The sequence below is a fragment of the Sylvia atricapilla genome, chromosome 24, assembly GCF_009819655.1.
Source record: "Sylvia atricapilla isolate bSylAtr1 chromosome 24, bSylAtr1.pri, whole genome shotgun sequence".
Taxonomy (NCBI): domain Eukaryota; kingdom Metazoa; phylum Chordata; class Aves; order Passeriformes; family Sylviidae; genus Sylvia; species Sylvia atricapilla.
This window is the reverse complement of record NC_089163.1, coordinates 1,250,989-1,278,005: the sequence shown is the minus strand read 5'-3', so window position 1 is coordinate 1,278,005 and position 27,017 is coordinate 1,250,989. Positions and strand designations below refer to the sequence as shown.

Here is a 27,017-nt window from a genome sequence, read left to right as displayed (position 1 = left end):
GGAATTCTTCCCTCATTCCTGCCCCTGGGTGATGTTCCTTGCTGTCTGTGCAGGCCTGACTGTTGATTTTGGAAGACTTTCATTAGATTATGTGTCTTGCAATTAGATTGCTTAATTCAGAGCCTGTATCCCAGGGGTGGCTGACCTTTCTAAGTTAACTTTTCATTCTATTTAAATAGAAACCCAGTCCTCATCTTTTTCTTACCAATTCACAACCCTTTTTTTAGTAGGTAATTTTAAAGAAGATCCACACAGAAAGAGCCAGGTTTGTAATTACATTTACCTGTGAGAATTCCTGATTTTCAGGGCCATTTTTCTGTGTGGAGTGTGTCCTGACTTCCCATTCCTGGATGGACTTTTATCATGGATAAATTGGAGTGCTTTTATCATGGATATACTCAGAGCAGTGCTGAGATGTCCCCAAGGGTTTGAGTTTAATGACACACACACACACAGAGGCTACAAGAAAATCTGTTCCAAGTAGTGATTTAATACAAAGCCCTCCATGAAATCCTCCTGTGTGAATCCTCAGGTGTTTCCCACGTGGATTGACCAGGGCAGAGTCTCTCTGGAAGGTGAACATGCACTGAACACACACACACAAGGATTGTTCTCTAACAACTGCCAAAGTACTGAAATATTGCTAAAATAAACACACAGACACAAGCCTGGATTTTAGGGCAGAGACACTGAGAGGCATCTTGAAGGAGTTAAATTCCTTTGAAATTCAAGGAGATAATGAAATTCATTTAAGCTTTTTTGTGGTAATCCCAGCTGGGACTTCCTGCTCCGTTCCTATCGGGATCTCCCCGTGTTTGTAGACACTGATAGTGACCTGCCCTGTTTCAGAGCCATATTTATTCTTGACGTAGATGCTGTATTTTCCTGTGTCTTCGTTGCAGACTTTCTCTATGGTGATTGTGACCATTGAGCCCTTCACATCCATCTTGTATCTGTCCTTGAAGACGATGACCTTCTCGTTTTTGAACCAGCTGATCTCTGGGTAGGGGTCTCCAGACACGCAGCAAGTTAAGCACAGGGTCTGTGGTGGGGCAGAGAACAGAAATGGATTATGGAGCTGTAGCTGTGCAGGGGAATTCAGTTCACAGAATCACAGCATCATTTGGGAAAAACCTTTAAAACTGAGCCCAGCTCTTAAAGCAGCCCTGCCAAGGCCACCACTGGCCCCAAGTGCCACATCCACACATCTTTTTAAATTAAGAACAATGAAAATCAGTTCTCGCATTTTCATGAGGTGACATTCCAACACTGATTTCTGATATTCCTTTTCCTGATACCCTCCAGTACAATCAGGATTAACCTGCCTGAATTCACTGGGCCTGACTCACATTTGTCTCCCTGCCTTTTTATATCTCCCTGTGCTGTAAAGTGGCACTGAAACAGGCACGTGGTGAGTTGGCAGCTCCTTTGCAGGGGTTTTGTGCTGTGCCTGTGTAAAGGGGAACATGACTCAGGAATGAAAGCAGGGAGTTGGTCTGGTGGGAAGATCAGGCCAAGGCCTTGAAATTCCAGTCCTGTGGAATGGGAGGATCAGAAAGGCTCTGGCTGTGAAGATAACCCAGGAGGGCACCACTCCCCACCTCTGGCAACTGCAGCAGCTCGGGAAAGCTGCTGGCAATGCACAGGAGGGTAAAACAAGGGTCTTTCCTCCCCCATCATGATCCTTCTGTGTCTGTGCAAGGACTAATTAATAAAGTTACTCAATATTACCTTGTCCTCCATGATGGTGGCAACATCTGGCAGACCTTGAACGACTCTGGCACGACCTGGGAATGAACAAATAGAACCTTTTAGTTTTTCTTATCAGCCAACTTGGCTTTGTTTCACTGAAGGGGAGAGATTGGTTTACTTACGCTTCTCTGCTATTGCTGCTTCCCTGAAAGGGAGAGAAAATGATTGTGGTTTTATTTATTAGCCATTATGTTAACAATTCAGAGTGTGAGACTCAAACTAGATTTAGCTGTGAAAATATTTAGGCAGGAACTTACTTTAGTCTCCTGTGCTCAGCCAGGGCATCCTCAAAAACTGCAAGAATGAAAGGTAAAAAAGGGAAAGTTGCCTTTTGTTTCTAATCAGTAGATTTAGCATTATGTTATCAGTGCTGGGATTACATGGATAAATGTAATTATCCTCTAGATGGGATCTGCCCTGCCTTAAGGAAACACAGCTCTGTTTGTGTACTGCTGGAATAGGTGAGACTGAGTTCTCTCTTTCCAAAGAGAAGTTCAGAGGAGGGAAAAAAAAAACCTCCCAGCAGTTTGGAAAAGCCTTTGAAAACCTAATAGTTCTCTTTTCCAAGATGCCACCTGTGAGCTCTGTTGTCCAGTGGAGGAACTGGACACAGCCCAGGAGCAGCTGCCCCCTTCTCATCCTTTCCCCAGCAGTGCCAAGGCTCCCTAAAGGCTTCAGTCCTTTCTCCTGCCCACTTCCCCTCTCCTCTGTGGGCTCTTCACTGGGCTCCTCACCCCAATTCCACAGGGAAATCAGCTGCAGTGAGGGAGAGAGGAATCCCTGCCCAGGGTTTGCAGGGCCCTGGGAGGCAGCTCAGCTGTGACTCAGCTCACCTTGCCCAGACAGGTCTGTGGACAGTTTGTGGGAGCTTTTCCCATCGAATAACTCCAGGGTGTATTTGCCCTTGTCAGCCTCCGTGGGCTCCAGGATGTGCAGCCAGATCTGGTTCATGGTGCTCCCAGCTCTCATCCTGTCACGGCTTTCCAGTTGTTTCTCCCTGAGTGAACAAGTGATGTCAGTTCAGAAATATTTAGGAGAAATCAGAGCCTTCACTTTTTTTCCTAGGCCTGTAGTGGTTGGAAGTGTGGGAGTCAGGATTCATTCCGTGGAAAGAGGAAATCTCATGAGGCTGCACATTCAGGCAGTTTGCCAAACCTTCACAAACTCTACAAAAGGCCTCTTAGTTCTTATTTAAGGGATTAAATCCCATTTAAATGTTGAATATTTGTAAGTATTTAGCCCTTGAATGTTATTAAAAATTCGCCTCCTTATCTACAGTGTAGGTGGCATCTAATAAAACACCAGCTCTCTATTTAGGAAGACATTATGAGGCTAAATTAGTCAGGGTTTGGGAAGAATTTTGTAATTTTGGGAATATTTTTTATTCAGAGTGGGAGAAGAGAGTGGTTTAGGGAAACATGAAGTAGTAAAAATAAAGTGTTTGAAAAAAATTCTGTCTGTTACCAAGGAGGCTGTAACTGAGCAGTATCAGAAGTGCAGCATCATTATTATTCTAGTAAAGATGATCACTTATAAATAGTTCTACGATAAAAATAACATGACTTTTCATTCTGGAATTCCCAGACACGTTCCAGGATGAGGGTGAATTGTGGATTTCAGCTCTTACTCAGACAAATCCACAGTTGCCTGAAAACTTTATGGGCTCAGGCCCTAATTCTGGATAAACAGTTACAAGGAACAGAGCTCCAGAAGCTTTGCAAATATTTTTTGGGGGACTTACTTGTGATACCAGGTGGTTTTCATGTAGTCTGTGTAGTACTTGACCTCTGTGTAGATTTTGATGCCTTCCTCAGTAGGCTGGATTTTCAGAGGTGTGGCAGACAGAGCTGGTGGTGCAAAGGGAAGACTGAGATTGAGGAGGAATGCACAGATTGACCTGTTCCCTCCCAAAATCCCACCCGAAGGAGCAGTGAGGGGGTTGTTCCACACCCAGGCACAGCTCTGGAGCACTTGGCTCTGCCTGTGCCATCCCACCTCTCCCCTCTGCTGTGATGTGAGAGCTCACATACCACTGATCCTGCACAGCTCCTTCAGAAGCTCCTCAAAGGCTGAAAGACAAAGATTTAAGTGTCTGTAAGCACAATTCGTAGCAAATCCCATCCAACCTGCCAATTAATTTCACTGTGGTTAGGATGGTTTATATCCATGGGTCCTTTTCTGTGGCCAAGCTCACTGGGAATGGAGTTTTTGCCTCTGATTCGTTTGTTTTTCAGATGCTGGGCATTTCTTACTAAATTTAGATGCTCCTATCTTCCTTCACACTCATCATGTGGAGCTGACTGCCTCCCAGACAGGAGATTTATGTTCCAGGTTTAAATGATGGATTCCAGATGTCAGGGCAGGATTTAATCTTGGGCAGCAGAACCTTCTGATTGATTCTGGCTTGAAGTGACTGAAACATCCCTGAGCTTTTATCTGTGGGGCTTGGCAGAATTTACAATGCAGTCCTGGCTTGAGAAATGACTGCAGGTGGGAGTGACATTAGCTTGTAGAGCAGGAAACTCTTTACATTTGACCAGTAACTTTTTAATGCTGGTTCTAACTCCTCTAAAAGCATGTAGGACATGTAGGCTTCCTAGAAAGTGAGGATATTGGGTTTTAAATCCAAAATGAACTCAGGGCAGGGGTGTGACTGTGTCTTGTGTGATCCAAGGTTCTCTTACCTCCTTTTGTCAGGTCCAGCTGGGTGGAGTCCTCTCCTCGGTTATCTGACACAACTGCTTTGTACAGGCCCTCGTCTGCTTTGGTTACCTACCAAATATGTGTGTGCCTGGGTAATAGTGATTAAAATAACCCAACCAAGCCCCAGAACAAACAACATCCCTCCCAAAGAAACTTCCCATATCATTGAAACAGGGCAGCGTTTGGAAAAAGGGAAAAAGCTGAGATTTTCTTCTTCCTTCCCAATGAATTTGATTGAACTGAGCAGAAACGAGGTGGGAAAAAAGGGTCATTCTGCCCCAAAACCTTCTGTGACAGGACAGGGGGGTCTGGTTTAAAAACTGTTGGTTTTGGGGGGTCAGTAGCTGAGCTTTTGCCCTCAGTCCCTGTGTGAAACCTGAAATCCCTCAGGTTCTTTTCAGCCTCTCGGGATGTGTTACACTTTGAACAGCCACCCACTGTTAAAAACATCTTATTTCTTATTAGCACCTTGGAATGACAGCCTGGTTTGGGTTGGAAAGGACCTTAAAGATTGTTTAGTTCCAAGCCCCTGCCAGGAATTCCATAGAATTCAGATTCAGAACCTGCCTGTAACATTAAAAGTTTCTTCTCTTTTGCTTTTCTCAGTGTTTCTTTCGCTCAGTGGGCACTACCCAAATCCCACATGGAATATTAGTAAGATCAGCCCGTGTTTTTTGCCATTTTTCTGTGAATCTCTGAGCAGTTTGATGTTTCACCTTTGAGATCTGCAGAGTTCCCACCCCAGTCTGTGGATCAAACACTCCACCAGCTCGTGCCTTGTGATTGAAGAACCACTGGAAGTTGGTGTCTTTCCTCAGGTTTGTTGCCTGTTTGAAGTCAACATTTAGAAGTCAAAATACATTCGAATTCTTAATTCTTGGGTTTCCTGATATGAATCATCACTTGCATTACTCCAGAATCTGGGAATTTCCCTTCTTTGTTAAAATTTCTGCCCAAAATAAACCATCTCCTTATTATCACTGCTCTGCAGCAAAGCATTTGCACAAGCATTGCTCATATCCTCTGAAAATTACACCTAAAATTGAAGGCTGAAGGAATTCAGCCTGGACGTGGTTACCTTGCAGGTGAGGAGCACTTCACAGCTCTCCAGAATTTTCCACGACAGGTTCTCGATGAAATGTGGACCTGGAAAAGAAAAAAAAAGAAAAGAGAAGAGAAGAGAAGAGAAGAGAAGAGAAGAGAAGAGAAGAGAAGAGAAGAGAAGAGAAGAGAAGAGAAGAGAAGAGAAGAGAAGAGAAGAGAAGAGAAGAGAAGAGAAGAGAAGAGATGAAGAGAAGAGAAGAGATGAAGAGAAGAGAAGATGAAAAGGAAAGGAAAAGGAAAAGGAAAAGGAAAGGAAAGGAAAGGAAAAATGTAAAAAAGGAAAAAAGGAAAAAAAAAGGAAAGAGAAAGGAAAAGAAAAAAGAAAAGAAAAGTAACACACAGAAATGTCTGTGGTGGTGCCTTTGCCGTGTTTCCTGCGGGAATGCTTCCATCTAGTGCTGGATTCCCGCGGTGCAGCCGGGAATTCCCGAGCTTGTAGGGAGGGGAAACTGAAATAAATTACTTTAGGTCCTTTCATCCTACACTGAGCAACTCTGAGGCCCAGAAGGAGACTGGATTTATAATGTGGTGTCACAGTCGCTATTAAGTGAGTATCTTTAGCAGGGAATCACCTTTCCAACTGTAGTATTTTTCCAATGAACTTGTCTTATAAACTTCTTTATGCATCAACGTAAGGTGGGACATGAAAGTGGAATGCATGGATCTTCACAAACTTAGCTAAAAAGCCTCTTTTTCACAAGGAAAGGCAGTGGAGCTTAATTACAGAATGTATATTCAGGTTGGACAATTTTCACAGTTTGAAAGGGTTCAGTGCCACAGCACCGATGCAGAAGATCTCTGCTGATAAATCTGCCGAGCTTGGCTAAAACGAATCCATTATTTTGATTTTCAAGGGCAGGGCAAAGTATCTGAAAACAAGGAGGAGTCTTATCCTAGTGACCTTATCAGCTTAAATAATGCGTTTAAAAAGAGGATGGAGTGAAATAAACTCGCTTGGGTTTTGCCATCCTGGCTTTATCCTGACCACTCCTTCACCTTTGGCTGCTCTTACCCTGCTTTTTCTTCCATTGTCTCCGTTTTGCTTCAGCTTCTTCTGCCACTTTAGCAAAAGCTATGGAACAGCAAAGGACAAAGTCAACAACCCCCCTGTTACTGGATATTTGCTGTACAGAAGGTGTTATCCTTAGAGCTGTGCTGGTTGCTTATGCTGAGGGCCCAACATTTATTTTCATTAGAACAAAAGAGCCACTGAAGGTTAAATACAAGATTTCGCCGTATAAAAAGGGAGGCTGGAAAACCTGAAATTAAAACATTTAAAATGTAAGAATCGCTGAAGAAGGCAGAGAGCACAACCACATCTGACTTTAGCATCTGCCTTGACAGTGTCAGTAAAGAGAAATGGGCACTCCTAGAGCACAGCTCATCAAATGAATTTTCTCTCCCGAACCCAGAAGTGCTGAATCCCTCTGGGAAAGTGCCTGGTCTCTCCAGGGAGATTTTTGGGTTTATGGACATATTAATTCAAAAACCGAGGAAGCTTTAGAAGGCCACTTGAAAGCAAAATGCAGAGAACTGAAACCAGAGATAGGCACTCGATGGGGAAGGATTTGAATGAGAATCTTGTTCCTTTCTATTTTTAACTAATTTTAGGAGGCTCTCTGTACTGCATGTCCAGGGAGCTGCGTGTTCCATGTTGAGCGTTTGTGCCTTGTCCTGGAGTGCAGTTGACACTCTCTTTATTGCATTCAGTGCAGTGAACCAGCTGCTAAATACACTGAATTTCCAGCCTGATCCTGCCCTGAGATAAATGACTGCACACACTCCACTCTGCTGCCAAGGCACAGTTCACCACTGCAAGCTAATATCTAAAACATTTGGAAGAAAGAACTAAGCATTCCACTTCAGCAGACTGCCTTTATCATCAAGCACCTATTTATAAGACCAAAAGCTTTAATTTATGGTAAAGCAAGATTCTGATCATTTCTTAAATGATTCCTGGACTTTAAATCTGGGCTAAAATTTGCTCTCCCCATTCCCAGTGTGCCATTAGAACTGTTGGAAATCCTTTGGGGCCATGAGTGCCTCCCAAACTTTCCACTGAGCATGGCAGTCTATATTTGATCCCGAATTCCCACTTACATTCATCCATGAGAACAAGGGTAAATTGATTTTTGGCTTTCCCATCTTTGAGCTGGGCTGTGTACATCCCTTTGTCATCAGCACAGAAATCCTGGATTATCAGTTCCACGAGGCCCTTCTCTCTGACAAAGTTGATTTTGTGTGTCTGTGGAAAACAAAGGAAATAGGATAAACTGAAGAGTTTTTTCCACAGTAGGTCAGATCCTGGCACAGCATCTTCTGCAGCAGATATTCCAGTTATTTTGTACCTGTGCCCTTATAAACTCCCCTCATTTGGCAGGATAAGGAAGGCAGTGCCCTGTGCTGTGCCATGCTGGGGGATTCATCTATTATTTATGTGTGTGGGAATGGTAGAATTGCTTCCAGCAGAGAGAAAATGTCTGTAAAACCACCCAACACAAAACATTCTTCCCTGATGGACATTACAGAGCTGAAACCAGAATCTCTGTGATTCTAGTGGCCTGGAAGTGTCACACTTAGTTCTAATCTGTGATGTGTAATTACATATTTGGGCAGGGTGAGGAATTTTTCCCCTCTTGCTGAGGTGCAGGTACCACTGGGCTCCTGCAGGTGCCTAAACACAAATCCCATCATTCTGCCTCACTGCCCCGTTTGCTCTGAGCAAATATTTGTCCTTCCAACGAGCCTGACAAGTGCTTTTCCTTGTGCAGAACCGTGTCAGTTCTCCAGTGGAGAGGAGACAGGTTTTAGAAGAGATAAAGCCTGGGATAAACCTGTTACATGTTGATTTAACATGTCAGTGCCTCAACAGAGCACTGACAGCTCCCAACTGCTCTGGCCTGGTCCTGTCCTTTGTTCTGGGGGTCTTGGTTCTGATCTGGGCATTGCTGCTCTGCTCTGAGCTGACAGCCCGTGATTTATATTTGTGCTTCATTCTCAACTGTTCTCCCCTCTGCTCCTCTCATTCCAAGTGGTTTTTAAATGTTCTAATATTAATTTGATATGGGAGGACAGGGAGGAGGCCTGAACATTTTTGTGGATGTATGAGGAGGTTGGAGGGTGCTGTAACACACAGGGTTATTTCCAGTGCTTTGGACTGAGAAATAAATCACTTCCATCTGCTCTTAGACTTCATGACATGTGTCTGTATTCTGTTCAAAATCCCCATCAAAATATCTGATGGGAATTTAGAAAACTGGGAACGTGCCATATTCAGCAGTGGGAAGGTAAATCAGGATTAAATGCAGAAAAAAACCCTACTGGGGTACTGGTGAGCTCCTTGTCGTTGAAGATCAGGTGCAGCTCAGCGTTTGGGGACAGCTTCTCCACCTCCAGCCACAGCCTCACTTCCCCTTTCTCCAGAACATCGATGTTCCAGCCAGATATCAGCTTGATCACTGCAAACACAGAGCCCCACCAGGGGAATCACAGGCACACCACAGGGGCTGGCTCAGCCAGGGCTCTGCTGGCTTCCCTTTTCCCAGGCTGGCCCTGTGCTCGTGGCTTTTTGCTGCTTCCACTTACGTGGGTTCCTGATTTCGTGGCTCCTTTTCAATAACTTGTCCAGATCTGAAATGCAGAGAATAAAAAGTCAACACTAGGGCCAAAACAAATTAATTGTATCCATTTAATTTAATTTGTTGATGAACTTTACTGATGTCAAATGGAAAACATTCAATAATGGGGAGGACTAGAAAAGGTTGGTGAAGGTAATTGTTGGTTACATCTGAATAAAATGTTGCTTGGATCAATTCAGGGAGCGTGCTAAAGGAGTTTTAAATCACTGTGTCAGTGTAGCCAAATGTGAAATCTGAACTGCAGTGGAAAAATGACTTTGCAGGAGCACGGAATCTTTCCTTAGGGGGCTGTAAAAGAAACTGCCCTTGGGCCTTCAAGGAATGGGAAACATCTTTTTAGTGATATCATTAAGTGACATTAGTCACTCACTATTCTTCTGCTAGAAACTTTCCTCTAAACATCTAAGATTAGAAAAGAAGGGCACATTAGTTTTTTGATGTTGGCAATTATTAGTTTTTACCTTCTTTTGTTAAGGTGCAGCTGGCAGAGATATCATCATCTACATCTGTGACCTCCACTGAATACACACCCAGGTCCTTTTCTGAGGGCTCTTTCAGTATCAGTTTTGATCTAGAAGTAAAGAGAATAATATAAAAAATTATATTTTCCTCAGAAATGATGTCTCCTGTAACAGAATTTGATACACCCAGAACAGGAAATACAAAAGTCGCTGGGATTTATAAATGGCACTGAGGAGCAGGGTAAAGGTATTGGGAATACAATGGCAGCTGCTCCCCAGATTGCAGTGACCAGCCCCTTTCTGGGCTCCAGGGCTGGAAATCAGGGAAAGGAGAGGGAAACACTTGGTTTTTCCTGGTGTTTAATGTGTTCTTTACTCACCAATCCATGACTCATTTTCTCACTGTGCATTAGATACTCACCTATTGCCCTTCTCTTCAATCTGGACTCGGTCAGCATCTGGGGGTCCCTCATAGTCCTTTGACCAGATAAATTCAGAGGAGTCATTCTTTTCAGGAGCTTCAAAGGCCATATAAATGAAACCCTCTTCATCCACCCCGAGTTCAATTTCATTTGTTCCTGTAGGAGTGAAAAACCCACAAAACATTCCTTACCAAAGCAGATCAGGGCTGAGCTTCTGCACATCTAACTCAAAAACAGCCCCCAAAAGCCAAACCACACAGTGCACACTTAGAGCTAATTAATTTGGGCAGTTTGATTTGTTCATCTTTGTTTTACTGAGGGTGCTTCTTGCTCTGAAACAAGTAGCTGATGCATCACAAAGCAGTTTTTCACCCCAATCATACATTTATTTACGGTCTCATGGCTTTTAGTTTCATACCAGGTTTGGTTTTAGCCACCACAGGATCTGAGGGGAGCGAAGGGGGTCCAACTCCAGCCTTGTTCTGAGCTCGTACTCGGAAAATGTAACATTTCCCTGTCTCCAGGTCTGACACCTGCAGGAAACACGGCCAGGAATCAATGTCACACCAAGAGAAGCAGCACTTGGACACTAAGAACAGGTACAGACCTTCATGTGGGTGGTGGCTGTGGGCTGCTTGTTTATTTGTCTCCATTCCTCGGAGCCTTCTTCACACAGGTCTATGAAATATCCTGTGACTGGCCCTGCCCCTTGGTACAGAGGAGCTTCCCAGTGCAGCTGCAGGGAGGAGTCCCTCACCTCAGTGCACCTCACATCATAAGGAGGGCCTGGCACACAGGGGACAGAGAAAACTGCAGTTGGGTTGGGCTCAGAGAGCAGAGTTTAAGGCAGCTGTTGAATCGTGGGTCTGTAGGTGATGCTTTCTGTGGTAATTAAGGGTAGGTTTATAAAACAGCATAACCAGCTGCTTTAATGGCGCTTTCTTTGGTGTAAAGAAGAAGGGATTTAGAGTTTAGATCCTGATTTGTCGTTCTCTGGAAACAACATTATTAAAAATCCCTGGGTGCTCTATCTCTGTAATGCAGGAGTAACAACACCCTGCAGCAGAACATCCCTGGAAGTGTTTGTGTGCTTTTCTGTCCTGGGAGCAGCCAGTTCTAGGTAGAAACCCCTTGGGAGAGAGAGGAGGTAACAAATCCAGCTGGTGATGTTTTCCTGGATGGTTTTACATCAGGGATACCTGGCTGTGGCATTGTCCATTCCTCACATCTGAACAAGTCACTGGGCTCAGACACTTCTCCCACTCCAGCCCTGTTCATGGCACGGGCCCGGAACTCGTAGAGGTGTCCCTGCTGCAGGCTGCTGACCTGGGGGTGCCGAAGGGACAGGCGTGGTTAGTTCAGCCCTGCAGGGCTGGGGAGGCCAGCAGGACACTGAAGAAGTAGAAAAACCCCAGCTCAAGCCCTGGTGCAGCTGTTGCCAGCTGTGCTCCAAATGGATACCGTGCAAACTCGCCGAGGAATTGGCTGAATGTTGACCTCGTGCCAGTCTGGCTCAGAATGGTCGTGCTGGTCCAGGAAATATCCCAGGATCTTTGTTCCTCCTTTGTGCTTCGGGGCTTTCCAGCCAATGGTCATCTCAGTCTTGCCACAGTGCAGCAGCACGAAGCCTCGTGGGGCCGAGGGACAGGCTGGGCACAGAGGGACAGACACAACAGGATGGTCAGCACAACACCCACCTTCTCCTTTGGGAGTCACAGCCAAAGCCTTGGATGTGTCTCTGGAGGTCCCTTGCCTTATGGTGCCTTATGGTTTGTGTGGCAGAAAAAATGGGAGCAGTGGGTTGATAAAATGGGGTGTATACTGGATTGTGTGTGGTTGTAGGATTTTCTGATTTCCCTGAGGATTTCCAATGTTGATTTCCAGGCATTGCATAACTGAACGCTTAAAATGGTCACTTGTACCCAGGGCCAAATTAACACCACAAATGTCACACACTGCTAGCTCAGAATGCTAATTAATTAACTCTGTCCACGCTTGGTAAGTGTAATTGATGGCAGAAGCTGCGGGGAGTCCAAGGAAATGAGTTCCCTTTTGTTTTGTTTCTCAGACTGTCACCATAGCAGGCAGTGGTGGCTGTGCCCGACAGATGGGGGTTGGAGGGGGTTTATTTTGGTCACTACTCACCAATTGCTGGCCTGACAACGATAGGATCTGTTTCTGGTGAGCTGTCACTCAGTCCTGCCTCACCGACAGATTTCACACAAAACACATATTCTTTTCCAGGCTGCAGCCCAGGAACAGTGAATCTGGGAGAGCAAATGAGTATGTTAGTGTTTGCCTGTGCAGAGGTAAACAGTGCTGAAACAGACAGCAACACGCTTTAATAAGGCTTTGTTCTCACAAAATCGTTATTTGTCATTACAAATTAATGTGTCACATGAAATGCCTCCAAATAAATCACAGTGGGTATGGATCAGATGGAGAGAAATCACCCCTGGCAGGGAGATAAACAGGACTTTTTAATGGACTTTTTCTGCTTGACATGTGACCCCCACAGCTGGAGAGCGACTGTAAATTCTGCATGTGATTGACACCGACTTACTCTACTGGAAAAGAGGCAAAACCCATGGAATGTGGTTCTGCTGGTGCTCCAGGCTCCGTGGGGCTGTGCAGCCCCAGCCTGTGGAGAGCACACAGCCTTTGCTGCCAGCTCTGGGTGTGAAAGTGAGGCTTGGAGCAATCCTGAACGCTCCAGGAGGCCGTGGTGCTGGTGTGCCTGCCAGCCTGCCTGTGGGGACTGAAGGAAGTTCTTTTTTTATCTGAAACACGACTCCAGGCAGAAGCAGAAGAATCCAGGTTGGGCCCTGTCATCCCTCAGAGGAGCTGAACTCACTCATTGCATGTCACTGGCTTGTTATTGACTGTTTGCCATTCCTCCGTGCCCGTCTCCCGGCAGTAGATGTAATAGCCAAGGGGCTCCAGGCCGTCCTTGGGCTTGTCCCACTGCACAACAACAGATGTCTTGGTGTCTCTGAATGCCAGAACCTGAGATGGTGGAGGTGGAGGAGCTAAAAAAGGGAAGAAACAAACAAAAAACCCACAGACAAAAGTAGTGAGGGTTAAAAGCTATAATTTCAAAAAGCCAAAACTACTATAAGCGAGTTGGCCTGTTTGATTTATTCACCTTTTCCAGGGTATGTTTTTCAAATTGTTGCCCAGGGAAGCTGTGGCTGCCCCTGGAAGTGCCCAGGCCAGGTTGGATGGGGCTGGAACAACCTGGGATAGTGGGAGGTCGCTGCCTGTGGATGAGCCTTGAGATCCCCTCCAACCCAAACCCCTCTGGGATTCTGTGGAATTAGAGCAAAATGCTATGGACAGGGCCCCACTCTACAGGGTCTGGTTTTGTGCTTGGGTTTGCCAGATGTCTTCTTCCTCTCCCCTGATGTCTGCAGTTACCCCACTCTGAAGCAGAGGAGGAACAAAGCTCATCTGTTGATTGTCCTTGGCTCCACCCTGAACTGGCCCCTGCTCCACTCTGCATTTTCATTAATGAGCCAACTCTGGAGCAGCTTCAGCGTGGGACAATATACAAATAAGCAGTGCTCATCTCTCTGCAGAAGAGAAACACCAACATGAGCCTCTCTCACTGTCAGCTCAGTCCAGGGAGGAAACAACCCAAAGCAGCCCTGGAGAGGAGCTGCTGTCCTGGCTGAGCCCCCAGCCCAGGCTGCTGCAGCCTCCTGTCATTCCTGCCACACTGTCACCTCCCTCACACCACGCTGGAAACATCCTTGGATTAAACACAGGCTTCAACTGTTCCTATTTTATTAAATGTAATTCCCCTCTCACTGCTTGCTTAGATTAACACTGCCCTGACCAACTGCAAACCAATTAAAGAAGGATTTAAGGCTTCAAGAGATTTCCTTATATCAAAGCCACTGCTGTGTAATCCCAGACCATGAAGTTTAGAGCAGAGCGCGGGCAGGGCATCCCCTCATTCCTTTCCCCTTGTCCCATGGTGAGCTCAGGGCGGAGCTGTGCGGTGATTACCGGGTTTTGCCCCGGCGGTGACGGGCGGGCTGGGCAGCGAGGGCTCGCTGATCCCGAACTTGTTCACGGATCGCACGCGGAACCGGTAGGATTTTCCCTTAACCACGTCAAAGAGTGCAAATCTTGGGGAATTTGCTGGCATCTCCAGGTTCACCATTTGCCAGGAATTGCTGCCTACGAGCGACTGCAACGAAAAAGGTGATGATTTACATCTCCTGCTGTGAGCACGAACCCCTCCCGACCAATAACAAACCGAGGCTTTGGAGGAAAGGAATTTACAAAAAGCTCCAACCAAAACACAAACCAAAGGCATAAATCACGTATTTCTTGTTGATGTACGCAAATTTTCACCCTTGACAACAGAGGGCCCCTTTGCTACAGGAGGTGAGAATCAAGGAGGATGCTTAGAAATAAGGAGATAACGCATGAAAGGAGATTGGCAGAAGATACTAATTAACCAACAGAATGATTAGTGGGGGAACTCATCGGTCAGGTATGGTGCAGTTCCTCTCAGCTTTTCCACTTTTCAGGGCCTTAGGGCAGGAGCAGTTCTTCCTGTTAGAATTCTGCCACGGTTCTGTGGTGCTACAATTCCTTGGCCATTCCGTGTTAATCATTAGTCCTTGAGCTGGTCTCAGAGTCAGGGCCATGGCTCAGGGCACCTGTGGGGCTGGAGGAGGCTGAACTGGCAGGTTTGAGGCTGGATCTCCCCAGTTCCTAACTGAGAATGGCCTCACCTGGGAGAGAAATGGTTCTGCTCTGCAGCTCCCTCCTGAGTGATATTATTTTCTTACCTTTTCTACGTAATAAGTCAGTGGCTCTCTGCCTCTTGGATCTGGTTCATCCCAGGCCAAAGCCACGTAATCTTCTCTGACCTCACTTGCATGAACATTGGTGGGTGGCAAGGGAATTTTAATGTGTCCTATGGGAAGGCAAAAAAGGCTTTCGTGATAATATGGCAGGAAAAATAAAGTTCTTTTACAATGGATTCTGTTCTTCCACTATAAATTAAGATTCTTCAATAGAAACAAAGAGACGAACACTCTGGGGAAATTGGAACTCACCCTCCAGGTCATCCTTGGATATTTCTATGGTCCTGCCCTCGTCGTACGGAATCACTGCAGTGACAAACAGGGCAGTGTTATCCCCCCAAGGAGGTGCTTGGGGAGAAAGACAAACCCCAGGACTGGGCCACTGGTTCTGTGCACAATTATGGACATTTTATGCCATGAACACTGATATTTTGAGCATGTTCTGTTCAGAACGCTCCCAAGATGGATTTGTGGGAATGGAGAGGATCTGGATAATGTGCACTGAGTTATTCCTGCAGCCTCCCGTGGTCCTGAGGGAGCAAACAGAACCAACCTGTCACTCTCTTGCCCCTGCTGGCGTCGTGGGTTGTAACGGGGTCAGAGACCTTTGAGGGGTGGCTGGTGCCAGCCTTGTTGACAGCCTTGACCCGGAATTGGTACGTCTGTCCCTCAGCCAGGCCCAGCACTGGGCACCTGCAGCTCTTCACGGGCTGGGCACTGCACTGCTCCCACTCCTCTGAGCCAGCCACACACCTGCAGGGAGACACGGGCTTCCTTTGGTCTGTCTCCAGGACAAAGTGAGCTTTCTTAGCTCCAAGGTGGTGCCTTACAGACCTTTCAATGAGGTATCCCAGGATGGGGCTCCCTCCATCATCACTGGGTGCTACCCAGGAAAGGATCAAGCAGTCTTTGTTCACATCGTGGCATTTCACGTTGAGGGGGGATCCTGGGGCTCCAGCTGTTAGTGCTGCAGCATCTGTAAAACACCAGGTGAGGGTGCTTAGGTGTTGTTCCTTTCTCTTCCAAAATTTTCATTGAGTAGTTTAATTTTAAGTGTCTAAGGGCCTATCCCAGTAACAGAAATCCTGTTTTCTAATACCAAAATCATCGGCAAAAAGAAGATTTGGTCGTTGTGATAATTGTACCCACACACAAAACGAGGAGCTGTTTTGTGTGTGAGGGTGGGAATTCCTTTCTGCCAAGCTCTTAGGAAAGGAGATGTGCAGGTATTGCAGATACCTCTAACAAACACGTAAGTGGTCTGCTCCTTGTATCCATCCAGCGAGGGGACGCGGACGGTGTAGAAGCCCTCATCCTCTTTGTGAGCACAGGGCACTGTCAGAGAGGCCTCCTGCCCCTGGCACCTCAGCTCCACACCTTCTGAGTCCTGCAGCAGCTCCCCTGTGGAGCAGGAGAAGGAGAGAGGAAGTTCACCTGGATTTGCCTGGTTTGGAGTGGCAATATTTATTTCCAAATGCCTCAGAAAGCACAGAATGAAGTGAGGGATCACTAAGACATTCCTGGTATTATTTTTGGGCCTCCAAATTGCAGCCATGGATTCTGACCCACAGAAAGACCCAAATCCTTGATTGCCAGCAAGACAACACAGAGCATCCAAAAGCTTTTCTCACTGGAGAACCACAAGATTTTCAGTCTAAGGCTCTTAAAATATCCTCATGGATATGAATGTCATTACCTCCAAAACCTTTCAATGGTATCATCCTTTACAAACGGGCAGAAGACAAACATTAAATAGTAACATCTGTATTGAGCAGGGCTGAGACCAGCTCAGGAATCCTGAATTTTCATTATTTTCTTTTTTTTTTTTTTTTTTTTTTTCTGTTAAAATTCAATCACAGCTGTGAATTCCAGTGAGATATTCCCAGAGGTAAATGCACATAAACTCAGCTGCTGCCTACAAACCATCTCTGAACCAGGTGATGCCTCGTTGGTGGTCCAGTAAATCAGAGGAGAAGTAACAGGAGAGGGTGAAAGGTTCCTTCTCTCTTGCAAACAAGGGTTTCAGTGGAAAAGCAAAATCTGCCTCTCTGGCCAGAAGGGATCCTGTGGAATAAAAGTCAGCATGATAAAGAGACTTCCAGAGCCTTCCTCCTGTAATATTTTTATTGTCATATATTTAGAGTGAGCCTTGCACTTTGCATGTGCAGTCAGGCCAACAGGAAAAGCTCTCAGGGAAAAAAATAATCAACTTGCATCAGGCTATAAAAAGAATTCATAACAACATCAAGGATTTACTCACTTTTGTATATTTCAGAATCAAATCCTGACTCCTTTCCATAATATTCTATAAGACAAGAAAAAAATACGTTTAGCAAATCTCACAGAGTGTTAATCTTCTTAAAAACACCCAGTGATGCTCAGCAAACTGTTTCTCCCTCAAGCCAACCCTTAATTTGAACCTATAAAATGTCATCATGGGGCAAAACTTTGATTCATTTGACAGCTGATGCCCTTCACGAGCCCCTGGGGATGTGTCTGCAGAGGAAATCGTTCCCAGGACTGTTCCAGTGGCAGCAATCCTGCTCCAAATGCTCACGTGCACTCGGTGACTCAGAGCTAAGGAGGGTTTTGTCACTTTGGCTTCTGCCTTTTCAAGCGGGCAAATCAAAACCAAGTAAAATAAAGATTGGACTAAAATCAACCCCCTGGGGTTTAACAGCGTTCCCAGAGGATGATGTGGGATTCTTGAAAGCTACCAGTGACTGGGACTTCAAGATTTAACCAAAGGAAAGGATTTTTTTGTTGTTTGTGCTGAGACACTGAGGCAATTCCTGGAGCTCAGGGAAGGATGTCCCCAAGGCAGCTGTTTCTGGATTCTCTGGAGGTGTCACAGGAGGATTCTTGGCACCACAGCACAATGTGAAATCATTTGGAGCTGAAATCCAAGAACTGCTGTACTTAAGAAGAAACTGAGGTTTTTTTCTCTCAAGTTGCAATAAATGCCCACAAAATAAAGCCTGTGCCTCCAGTGGCTGAAGTTTGGCAGTAGCAGACCAAAAAATGAGTGTGACCACTGGAGAGGAGGGAAATGTAAAGCACTGGAGATAAAACAACCTCGCCCCAGCTCCTGTGAGCCCCTCAGTGATGTCTTAGGGAGAGGGAACTGTGGATCCCAAGGACCCTGCTCCAAAATCGAGGCCTTCCCAGGCAGCCAAGGACCAAGGAGGAGATGCCATGACCTGCCTGGGGCACAGGGAATGTTCCCAGTGCAGGCAGGATTAAAGCCTGCCTGTAATCTCTATTTTCAGAGCAGTGAATGCAGATAGCAGGAGGAGGACTCGGGTTACTGGGCTGGGTTTGTGGGGAGGAGCAGAGGGGCCCCCAGCACAGTGTCTGCAGTGGGGTGTCCCTGGTGAGGGACAGGTTAACCCAGAGCTGTCCCAGCCAGGTCTGTCTGTGCCACCCCACAGCCCCTTTTCCATCCTTGTTCCTGCTCTCATCCTGAAGGTTCCACAGGGAATTGAGAGGAGCAGATTATTGTTGGTGTGGAGTTTTTCTTTCAGGCTGCTGCTTTGTGGCCATAGTGTGAGAACCTCCTGGTAAATTTTCCTACTTTTAGGGTAGGGGGAATTTAGGAATCTGGGGAGGATGCAAATGAAGGTTTTCTGGGCTCTTCTGCCTGTCCCTTTAGAAGTGGTAAATGCCTGCTGCATATTTCCAGATATGCTGAATTTTGACACTGTTTAATTAAAGGTGGGATAAGACACTGCTTTTACAATTCTGGAATCACATTCTTCTGCAGGGATTTGCGTCCCAGACAGGCTTCAGATCAAAATAAGGCATGTGAAAATAAGTGTGATGATAACAGCCCATGATAGAGAGCATATTTCCAGATATGCTGAATTTTGACACTGTTTAATTAAAGGTGGGATAAGACACTGCTTTTACAATTCTGGAATCACATTCTTCTGCAGGGATTTGCGTCCCAGACAGGCTTCAGATCAAAATAAGGCATGTGAAAATAAGTGTGATGATAACAGCCCATGATAGAGAGCTTTGTCAGTCCCACTGAAGGGATTAATGGTCCTGTAGGTCTATTCTGTCCATGCTTTTTGTTACAAAATTGTAATTTAGATATAAATATATGAAATATGAACAGCTGAACTGCAGTCCTGTGAGGCTGCTCTGCCTATTTCTTAAAGCTTGAGCTGATTTCCCTTTTTAAGTGCTGGTGGTTTATTTACTTCCTTCCCCACGTCTGGATTTGGCTGTGCACAATGTGTATCTGTGGAGCCTGTGCCAGTTATTTTAAGAACAGCACAGATCAAAGAGGAAAATCTTGCATTTGCCCTTGGTAGTTACTGATTTCAGGGAAGAACGTGGCATTCTCTGCAATAATGCTCTGAGAGGTCCCACTGAAAGCCACAGTTCTTGGGGAACCATTTCTTGCTTGTCTTCAGCAGACTCTCTGTAAGCCTGTGGTGTGTTTCACTGTGGGGCTGTTTCATAGCAGTCCAGAAGAAATAAGCACCTAAATTTAGTACATTTTTATCCCAGTGAAAGGACAGCTGTGTCCAAATGGAATCTGAAAGGAAAAACTTGGGCTGGGCCCAGAAGTGACTAAGGAAGAGAAGCTGTTTTATCATTTTCCAGAGTGCTTTCATCAAATAATGAAAATATTTGGAAGACTCTGCAGTATTTGAAAGTTGAAACCCAAAGGAATGTTTGTACTTACTCCTGACAAGCACTGTAGCAAAGGAATAAGCTTCACCATACTGATTCTTTACCTCCACACTGTATTCAGCAGAATCTTCCATGGAGCATCTGAAAAAAAAAAGAAAAATATTTCCCCTTCTTCACATTTCACAGGACAAATCCAAAGGGGTTCCCTTTAATCCCAGAGGTGTTTGAAATGAAAAGCAGCTTCTGGATGAAAAGCAATTACAAGGATTTCTGGTAATTTTTAGTAATTTTTTTCTTTTGAGACCCAGAAGGAAAACACCTGAAGTACTGAACAAGCAAAAGGCCTGTGGAACTCTTGATTCCACTGAAGATTTGCATTTGTCTGTCACTGTAATTTCATAGATCAGAACTAATGTTGTTCTGATTACACTGATCAATCCCAAATCACATTTGTTTGTCTGCTCCTGAAGTGCTTAATGTGCATTCCTTACCCTGAAGGAAAAAAAAATGTTGCTGATGCCTAAGAAGAGGAGCAGAAGTAAAAAAAATTAACTTCTTTAAATGAAGCCATTAAATTTTGTTTGATTTTGTTTGATTTTTCTTTGATTTTTTAAAACCTTGTGAACTGCTGTGGAGATTGGCAAAGGTTTAGCTAATACACAGCAGCCTAAAGGCAGGCAAGGTCAGATTCCAGAAGAATTCCTTGGTTTGTTTATCACCCACAGACTGGGAATTTAGGGAGGGCAGGTCTCACTCAGCTGGAGCAGCAGCTCAGCCAAGGGCACAGCCATTACCTGCTGATGTGCAGGGTCAGCATCCCAAATTTATTTTGGATCTTGTATTTTCCTGCTGGGGCTCGGCGGAGATCGATGGGGATTCCATTTTTATACCTGGTGGAAAAGAAGGAAATGTGCTGTTAGGAAAGGACGCACATCAAACCCCCCCTGGAAAGAGGAGTGGACACAATTCCTTCTTTTACACATCTCCCTCTTCAATCCAAAGCAGTCTGGCAGCTGAGCCCAGAGCCCTCCGTGGTCCTGTGTGCCTGCCCAGCCTTGGCTCTGCATTCCCTGCCCTGCAGCTCCTGTGAGGGAGCTCACAGATGTCTCTCCCTCGTGTTCCCCAGGGATGTGTGGGAGGTTCAGATTCTCTTTGCTCTCAGAATAATTCAGAGAGGTCGTTCTGGAAGGACACAGGACGTGCAGAGCTCCCACAGGGCAGAGCTGCTGCCTACGAGTCATTAGTAATGCAAATGTTTGCACACTCAGACCTTGCAGAGGAGGAATGGTCAATCACTTCAAACTCATCCAAGTGCACTTGGCAAATCGGTGGTTTTGAGGTGGTCTTTCATTTATTTCTGGCATTTATGGTGTGTCCATAAAAAAACCCTCAAGCCCAGTCCGTAACACTCTCCCCATGAGGTTGGTTAATACACAAAGGGAGTAAATGACAGTTGTGTTGTATTTTACAATCTGTAGAAGCAGCAGCAGTTTAATGCTGAAATTCTCATGGTGTCCAAGGCAGCCAGGCCTTGTTGGGGTGTGTTTGTGGTGATTTAGTGCCGAAAGGAGGTTCTGGGTTTTGAGACTGAAATCCCAAGTTTGCCTGTGGGAAAACCAAATGAAACAGGGAGAGCTCCATGAACATCACCCTGTCCCAGGAGGATCTCATAGGAACATCCAGGAATCAGAAAAAGCTCCATGAACATCACCCTGTCCCAGGAGGATCCCACAGGAACATCCAGGAATCAGGGAAAGCTCCATGAACACCAGCCCTGTCCCAGGAGGACCCCACAGATCTGTCAGTGCTCCCAGGTCCCCGTGTCCTTACTGGGGTCCCGTGGGGCTGGGCACTGAGGTGTTTGCTGTGACCTCCGAAGCTGTCCCTCCCTCCCAGCCGGGGGGACAGGGCTGTCACTGCCCCAGGGCTGTCACTGCCCCAGGGCTGTCACTGCCCCAGGGCTGTGCTGGCCCTGCCGTACCAGGTGGCCTGTGGCACAGGGGAGCCCAGGGCAGTGCAGGCCAGGGTGACATCCATCCTCTCCCAGACGCCGTGTGCCCGCAGCGGGATCCAGAACATTGGCGCGCGCCCCGAGCGCAGCTCCAGGAATTCCTTCTCCAGGCTGGCCTTTTCCAGAGCCTGTGGCAGGAGACACATAAAGGGCACTGCAGAGGGGTGATGTTACACAGATTCTCTGACATGAGGGACCTGTGAGAACATTTCGGTGGCAGGGGTTTTGAGGTTGTCCTAACACCCGCTGAGGTGCAGGATCCTCTCCAGAGCACAGTTTGAGCCCTGTTGGCACCTGCTGCTCTGACCTTCCTGCACAGGCCCTTCCGGTCAGCCCTCACTCGGAGCAGCCTGCAGATCCTGATGACCTCCTCTTCCATCTTCTCCATGTCGTTCCCAAAACGAATCCTCTTCTGCCCCCTCTGTTCCAGCTCCAGGATGTCAGCTTCCCTTCTTAGATTGTACTCCCTGGAACTACAGGATGATAAAAGCGGGCAGAAGTCAAGATAAAACTTCTTTTCTCTTTTTTGGGGGTAGTTTTTGTTGTTTCTAGCACATTTTTTGGTTAAATCAGGAGTGTTAAGGACAGAAACAGCAGCTGATGGAGTGTGGGTAGGAATGGCAGGGAATTATCCCCACTCCCAGAAGAGATCAAACTTCCATGGGGACCCACTGTTTGGCCACGTGTAATCCCAGAGAGGAAGCTGGGAAAAGGATCAAAGGGAGGAAAAGTGTGACTGAGATGTTCTAGGAAAGAGAGGGAGTCCCATCTGTGACCATTCATTTATTAATCTGTCAGTATTTTCCATTTATTCCTATAAAATCTGGTTTCTCTCACACCCCTACATGTAAACAGAGCACATGGCACCATCATTTCATTTCCTGCATTTTAGTTGAGGCCTGGTGTTTTTAGAGGAAGAGCCTCTGGATTGAACCTGCTCTTTTTGCTTCCAACAGAATAAGTTGGGAGCTGTGCCCCTGATGCAGAGCTGTGGTGTGGCCTACAATGGTCATATTTGAATTGTAATAATTCCTGACTTACTTTGATGTTTCGGAGGTCAAGGCAAGGGCAGCTGCTATGGATAGGTCTGAAAGGCTGAAAGTTTCCTCTTCCTCACTTCCAGGGGCAGATTCATGGAAAGGAATGCAGATAATGTTCCATCATTTCACAAACTCAAAATCCTACAATTCTGTTAATGTGTAAAATGCCCTGTCTGCACCTGATTGACTCAACCTGTCCCCAGCTCTGGGACTTACCTCGTTCTAAACCTTTTTTTCCTGGTTGTGGAGGTCATTTCCAAGCTGTGTTTCCTCTCCTCCTTCTGCTCCTCCTCTCTCTGGTGGAAAAAGGCTCGGGTTCCCATGGTGGGATGTCAAAGCCAATCTTTCTTGCTGGAATAGATTTCAACATTCAAATCAGACACTTTAACAGAATCTTTTAAAGTCCTTGCTCTGCTTTGGCGTTCAGGGGCTGTGAGTGAAGATTCATATAAAAATATTTTCTGACATCCACAGCACCAGAAAGGTTTGCTTCATGATGCTTCAGTGGAAAGTGGGATCAGGAGGAGAAATGGAGCCTCTGAAGGCAGCTGAGCTGTCCAAGAGCAGGGAACAGGCAGCCCCTTGTGGGTCCATTTGTTTCTCCAGGATCTTGTCAGGAATCCTGGAATGGTTTGGGTTGGAAAGGGCCATAAAGCCCCATCTGATGGGCAGGGAAACCTCCCACCAAAGCAGGGTTTTCCACCAGTTCCAGCTGCTGAAACAGAGCTCTCCCTCATGCTGCCAGCTAGAAATCTGTAATTCCCCATTTCCAGGGGCAGTCACAGCTCAGCATTCCCAGAGGATCATTCTCTATTCCTTTGCATCCTGAGGGGTCAGGTGGTTCTCCTGAGCTTTTAGGGAAAGGCTGAAAAATCACGGAGAAAACGGATCCTCCCAAATGTCAGCCTACAAGGAGGGGCTCAGTAAAGAGCAGGATTTTCCCAAAGAGTGACCAGGAAAGTTTCCCAGAGAAATCCCATCCCACAGGTGAAGCACAGGAGCAAACCTTGGCACTCCAGGCTCCCATCCTTCCCTGGCTGTTCCCAGCTCTGCTCTGAGAATCCACAGCTCGCTGCTTTTAGGCTCTGACTAATGGGTGGGCATTAAATTAATGTCAGTTTTTAAAGTGGATCCCTGCTCATCTCCCTCTCCCTGCAGTTAAATCCCAACCACCCAGCACAATCCTTGCACTGGGCACATTTACAGGTTCTAAAAGCTCGGGTTACTGTGGAAAAGCAGCTTTGCAAATGTAATTGTTGCTGGATAGAATTTGTTCAAGCATAGTTGTAAATCTTTCCCTAGCTCGTGTTCCATGACTGAAATTTTCCCTTGGCAAATCTTCCACCTGGATTTGAGCTTTGCTGCTTTCAAATACGAACTTGATAAAAGTACAAACCCTCATCTTTTAAGGGCATCATTTTCTCATACATTTTTTTTCCTTGTACAGTTTTTCTGCTGATGTAAATAAATGACTTATAAACAGTCCATGGAAAAGCAAAGTTGTAGTGGTAAATGCAAAATATTCCAACATGCAGATGAAAATACAGAATCGTCTTGATGATATTTCCTTCATGGGCATTAACTCCGCAAGAAACAACAAATGCTGACAAGTAAAAGAAGAAGAAAATAAAAAAGGCTTTTATGAAAAAAAAAATCGTAATTTCAAACTGTAGCTTCTGCTGTCTTCAGAAGTGGTTCAGCTGCAGAATGAGTCCTGTCGTCCTGGGCATCAGAGCCTTGAATAATGCTCATGAATAATTACTGATACAGACTCGTTTTTACTAAATAATGGCTTTTATTTTTCCCTGAACGAATTTCATTGTTTTATAGTCGCTGTTAAAACCTACACTTTTCAATTCAAATGCAGATTATTTTCTAAACGTGCCACTAAAACAGAGCAGATTCTGGTGAGAAAACCTGAAGCAAACCAGGATTTTCATCCTAACAACACTGGAAAAACAATCATGAAAGCAGATACAAGCACAAAACATAATCTACCTCTGCAGTGCAAGTCAAACAAAGCTGTCACACCAAACAGCTGATGCTGCTCTGAAGATCCTGCAAAATCTTACAATAAACAGCAGTTTATTTGCAGATAAACCAAACTCACCCGGTGAAGGCTGCAGGGAGAGCCCCTGTCCCCAGGCAAGGCGAGGGACAAAGGAGCTTTTCCTTCTCCCTGGTGATGACACCGAGGATGACTCTCCCCAAAAGAATGTTCCCCATGTTGGAGTGCCCATCCTGCAGTCAAATATAGCCCCTGCCAGGCCGTCCCCGGACAATGGGGATGGCCCAGCTGGGGACACTCGCTGCTCGCTGCAGTGCCAACCCTCCCACATCTGCCTCCAAAAATCCTGGGATAGAGGCTCACAAAGCAGCTAAACTGAATTCTCAGTGTTTTAACCCCGGCCAGGAATGTCCCTTGGGGTAACCTTGCCATTGCTGCCTGACAGAGTGACATCATTTGCTTTGACATCTCTTCAGTCAATGTCAACTCCAGGCAAATCCTGCCCGTGTCTGATTACACCAGGAGCTCCAGCAGCTCTCGGGTTTTGGTGGGCTGGGATGGTTTTATTTCCTTTGCCCAGCAAACAAAGGCTTGGTGCCTCAAGGGCAGGTGAGCTTTGTGTATCCAGCAGCCCACGGTGGTGTTTGAGGTTTGGGGCAGGTCAGAGAACAGAGATTGCTGATTTCCCATTTATTTGAGGTGGTCCTGCAGTTCCAGCATTTGGGGAAATCCCTTCCCAGCAATGTGAGGAGCAGCTGATGTTTCCTGTGGTGTCAGAAGGATTCGTGGGCACGAATTCCACCATCAAATCTCGTGCAGGACCAGTAGGAGCCATTTCTAGGAACCTTGTTTGCTTCACCATCCAAACGAAGAAGAAACCCAGCAGGAGCAGCACCAGAACTCCCAGACTTCCAGCTGTGAACTTCATTTAGTGGCAGTTTGTGACATTCCTAAGAAAGCAGTGAACAGGAAGGACTGGGCTGGAATGTCTGAAGCACTGTGGTGTAAGCTGAGCTGTCAGAGGGAAGGAAAACTTCTCTTTCATTGATTTTGAATCCATGGCCACTTGAGGGCTTCCCTGAATTTTGTATTATGACAAGTAATGTGTAACTATCATCTATTCTGCTTAAAATTAATAATTTCATTCATTTCGTCACATCAACCCTCTGTTATAAAATTTCTTTTATGTAGAGGGGCAGGCACTGATCTCTGGTCTCTGTGAGCAGGACCCGGGGAAGGGCTGGAGCTGTGTCAGGAGAGGGTTGGGATGGAGATCAGGGAAAGGTTCTTCCCTCAGAGGTGCTGGCAGTGCCCAGGCTCCCCAGGGAGTGGCCCCGAGGCTGCCAGAGCTCCAGGAGGGTTTGGAAAACGCTCTCAGGCACAAGGTGGGATTGTTGGGATGTCTGTGCAGGGCCAGGTTGAGCTTGATGATGCCTGTGGTCCCTTCCAGCTCAGGATTTGCTGAGATTCTGTGAGCTCTCCTTCATTCTGTCTCGAGAATCTGGAGCTTTCCTTTTGTCCCCCGTGTAGGATTTTCCTCACAGAACTTGTTAAAAACTCACCAGTGATTTTTAGTGCAGTGAAGAAGTGCAGAAGAAAGGAACAAGGAGGGAAGGAGAAGGGGCTCCTTGGCTTGCAGGGTGTTCATCCCTGGGCAGGGATCCCTGCCGAGCTTCCAGCGGGGCGTGAGCAATGCCAGCTCCCAGATTTAGCTGAGAAGACAAAGAGCAATGCTTTGCTCTTGGGTTACAGCTGCCACCTGCTCCTCTGCTGTCCCCGTGACAACTGAACTGCAGCGCTCACCTGTCACTGGTGTGACATCTGCTGGGGACACACGCTCCTTGGGGCGAGGCACCTCCAGCTTTTACTGTCCAGAGCCATCAGAGCTGTTAGTGCAGGGGGAGAGCTTTGCTAGGCGCAGATGGGAAGACCTTTGGAACAATGTTGACATCCTGCTGTTTATCTGGAAATGTTCCTGCACGGAAGGAGATGGACACAGGGAGGTCCTGGAGCAGCTGTTTGACACAAGTGGATTCTTCGGGTTGTGACCAGAGGAAGGCAGTGAGGTCAGCAGGGATCACATCTGCCTTGCTCCAATAAAATTCAACAGCGCCAACATTTATTTCCAAGCTTTTCCAAAGAGGAAAATTATCTGTGTGTTAAATTTAGGTAGTGACTCACGAGACAAGAATCAATCTCAATCTGCTCAGAAGATCCAGGCCTCAAAGATCAATATTGACTAAGGCATGACGAGAGCAGGAAGTCGAGGATATTGCAGTCAGTCCCTCCGTAGGACAGGGCTCTCCTGCCTCTGATCCCTGGGCATTACAGCTGCTGGGAGGGTGGAAGAGACAGGATGGGATGGGGCTGGAATCATTCCTGCCTCTTGTTCAGTCAGGGGTAGTGCAGCC

At 46.3% G+C, this 27,017-nt stretch overlaps 1 protein-coding gene across 1 annotated transcript; it reads right to left on the bottom strand.

The window, feature by feature from the left end:
- Window positions 1-470: 470 nt before the first annotated feature.
- On the bottom strand, window positions 471-22,921 carry MYOM3 (myomesin 3). The gene is made up of 36 exons (XM_066335032.1): window positions 22,815-22,921; window positions 22,600-22,674; window positions 21,866-22,031; window positions 21,529-21,686; window positions 20,342-20,437; window positions 19,600-19,688; window positions 17,164-17,208; window positions 16,827-16,967; window positions 16,143-16,304; window positions 15,738-15,879; window positions 15,457-15,656; window positions 15,156-15,209; window positions 14,886-15,013; window positions 14,092-14,275; window positions 12,935-13,109; window positions 12,226-12,347; window positions 11,542-11,729; window positions 11,280-11,406; window positions 10,688-10,866; window positions 10,499-10,613; window positions 10,080-10,236; window positions 9,659-9,768; window positions 9,145-9,189; window positions 8,881-9,017; window positions 7,660-7,804; window positions 6,572-6,631; window positions 5,534-5,601; window positions 5,172-5,282; window positions 4,437-4,524; window positions 3,783-3,821; window positions 3,494-3,599; window positions 2,586-2,749; window positions 2,010-2,046; window positions 1,875-1,897; window positions 1,732-1,787; window positions 471-1,042 (listed from the first exon to the last, which is right to left on the bottom strand). The coding sequence occupies exons 1-36, from the start codon at window positions 22,919-22,921 to the stop codon at window positions 746-748; spliced, it is 4,296 nt and encodes a 1,431-aa protein (XP_066191129.1). The 3' UTR covers window positions 471-745.
- Window positions 22,922-27,017: the final 4,096 nt, after the last annotated feature.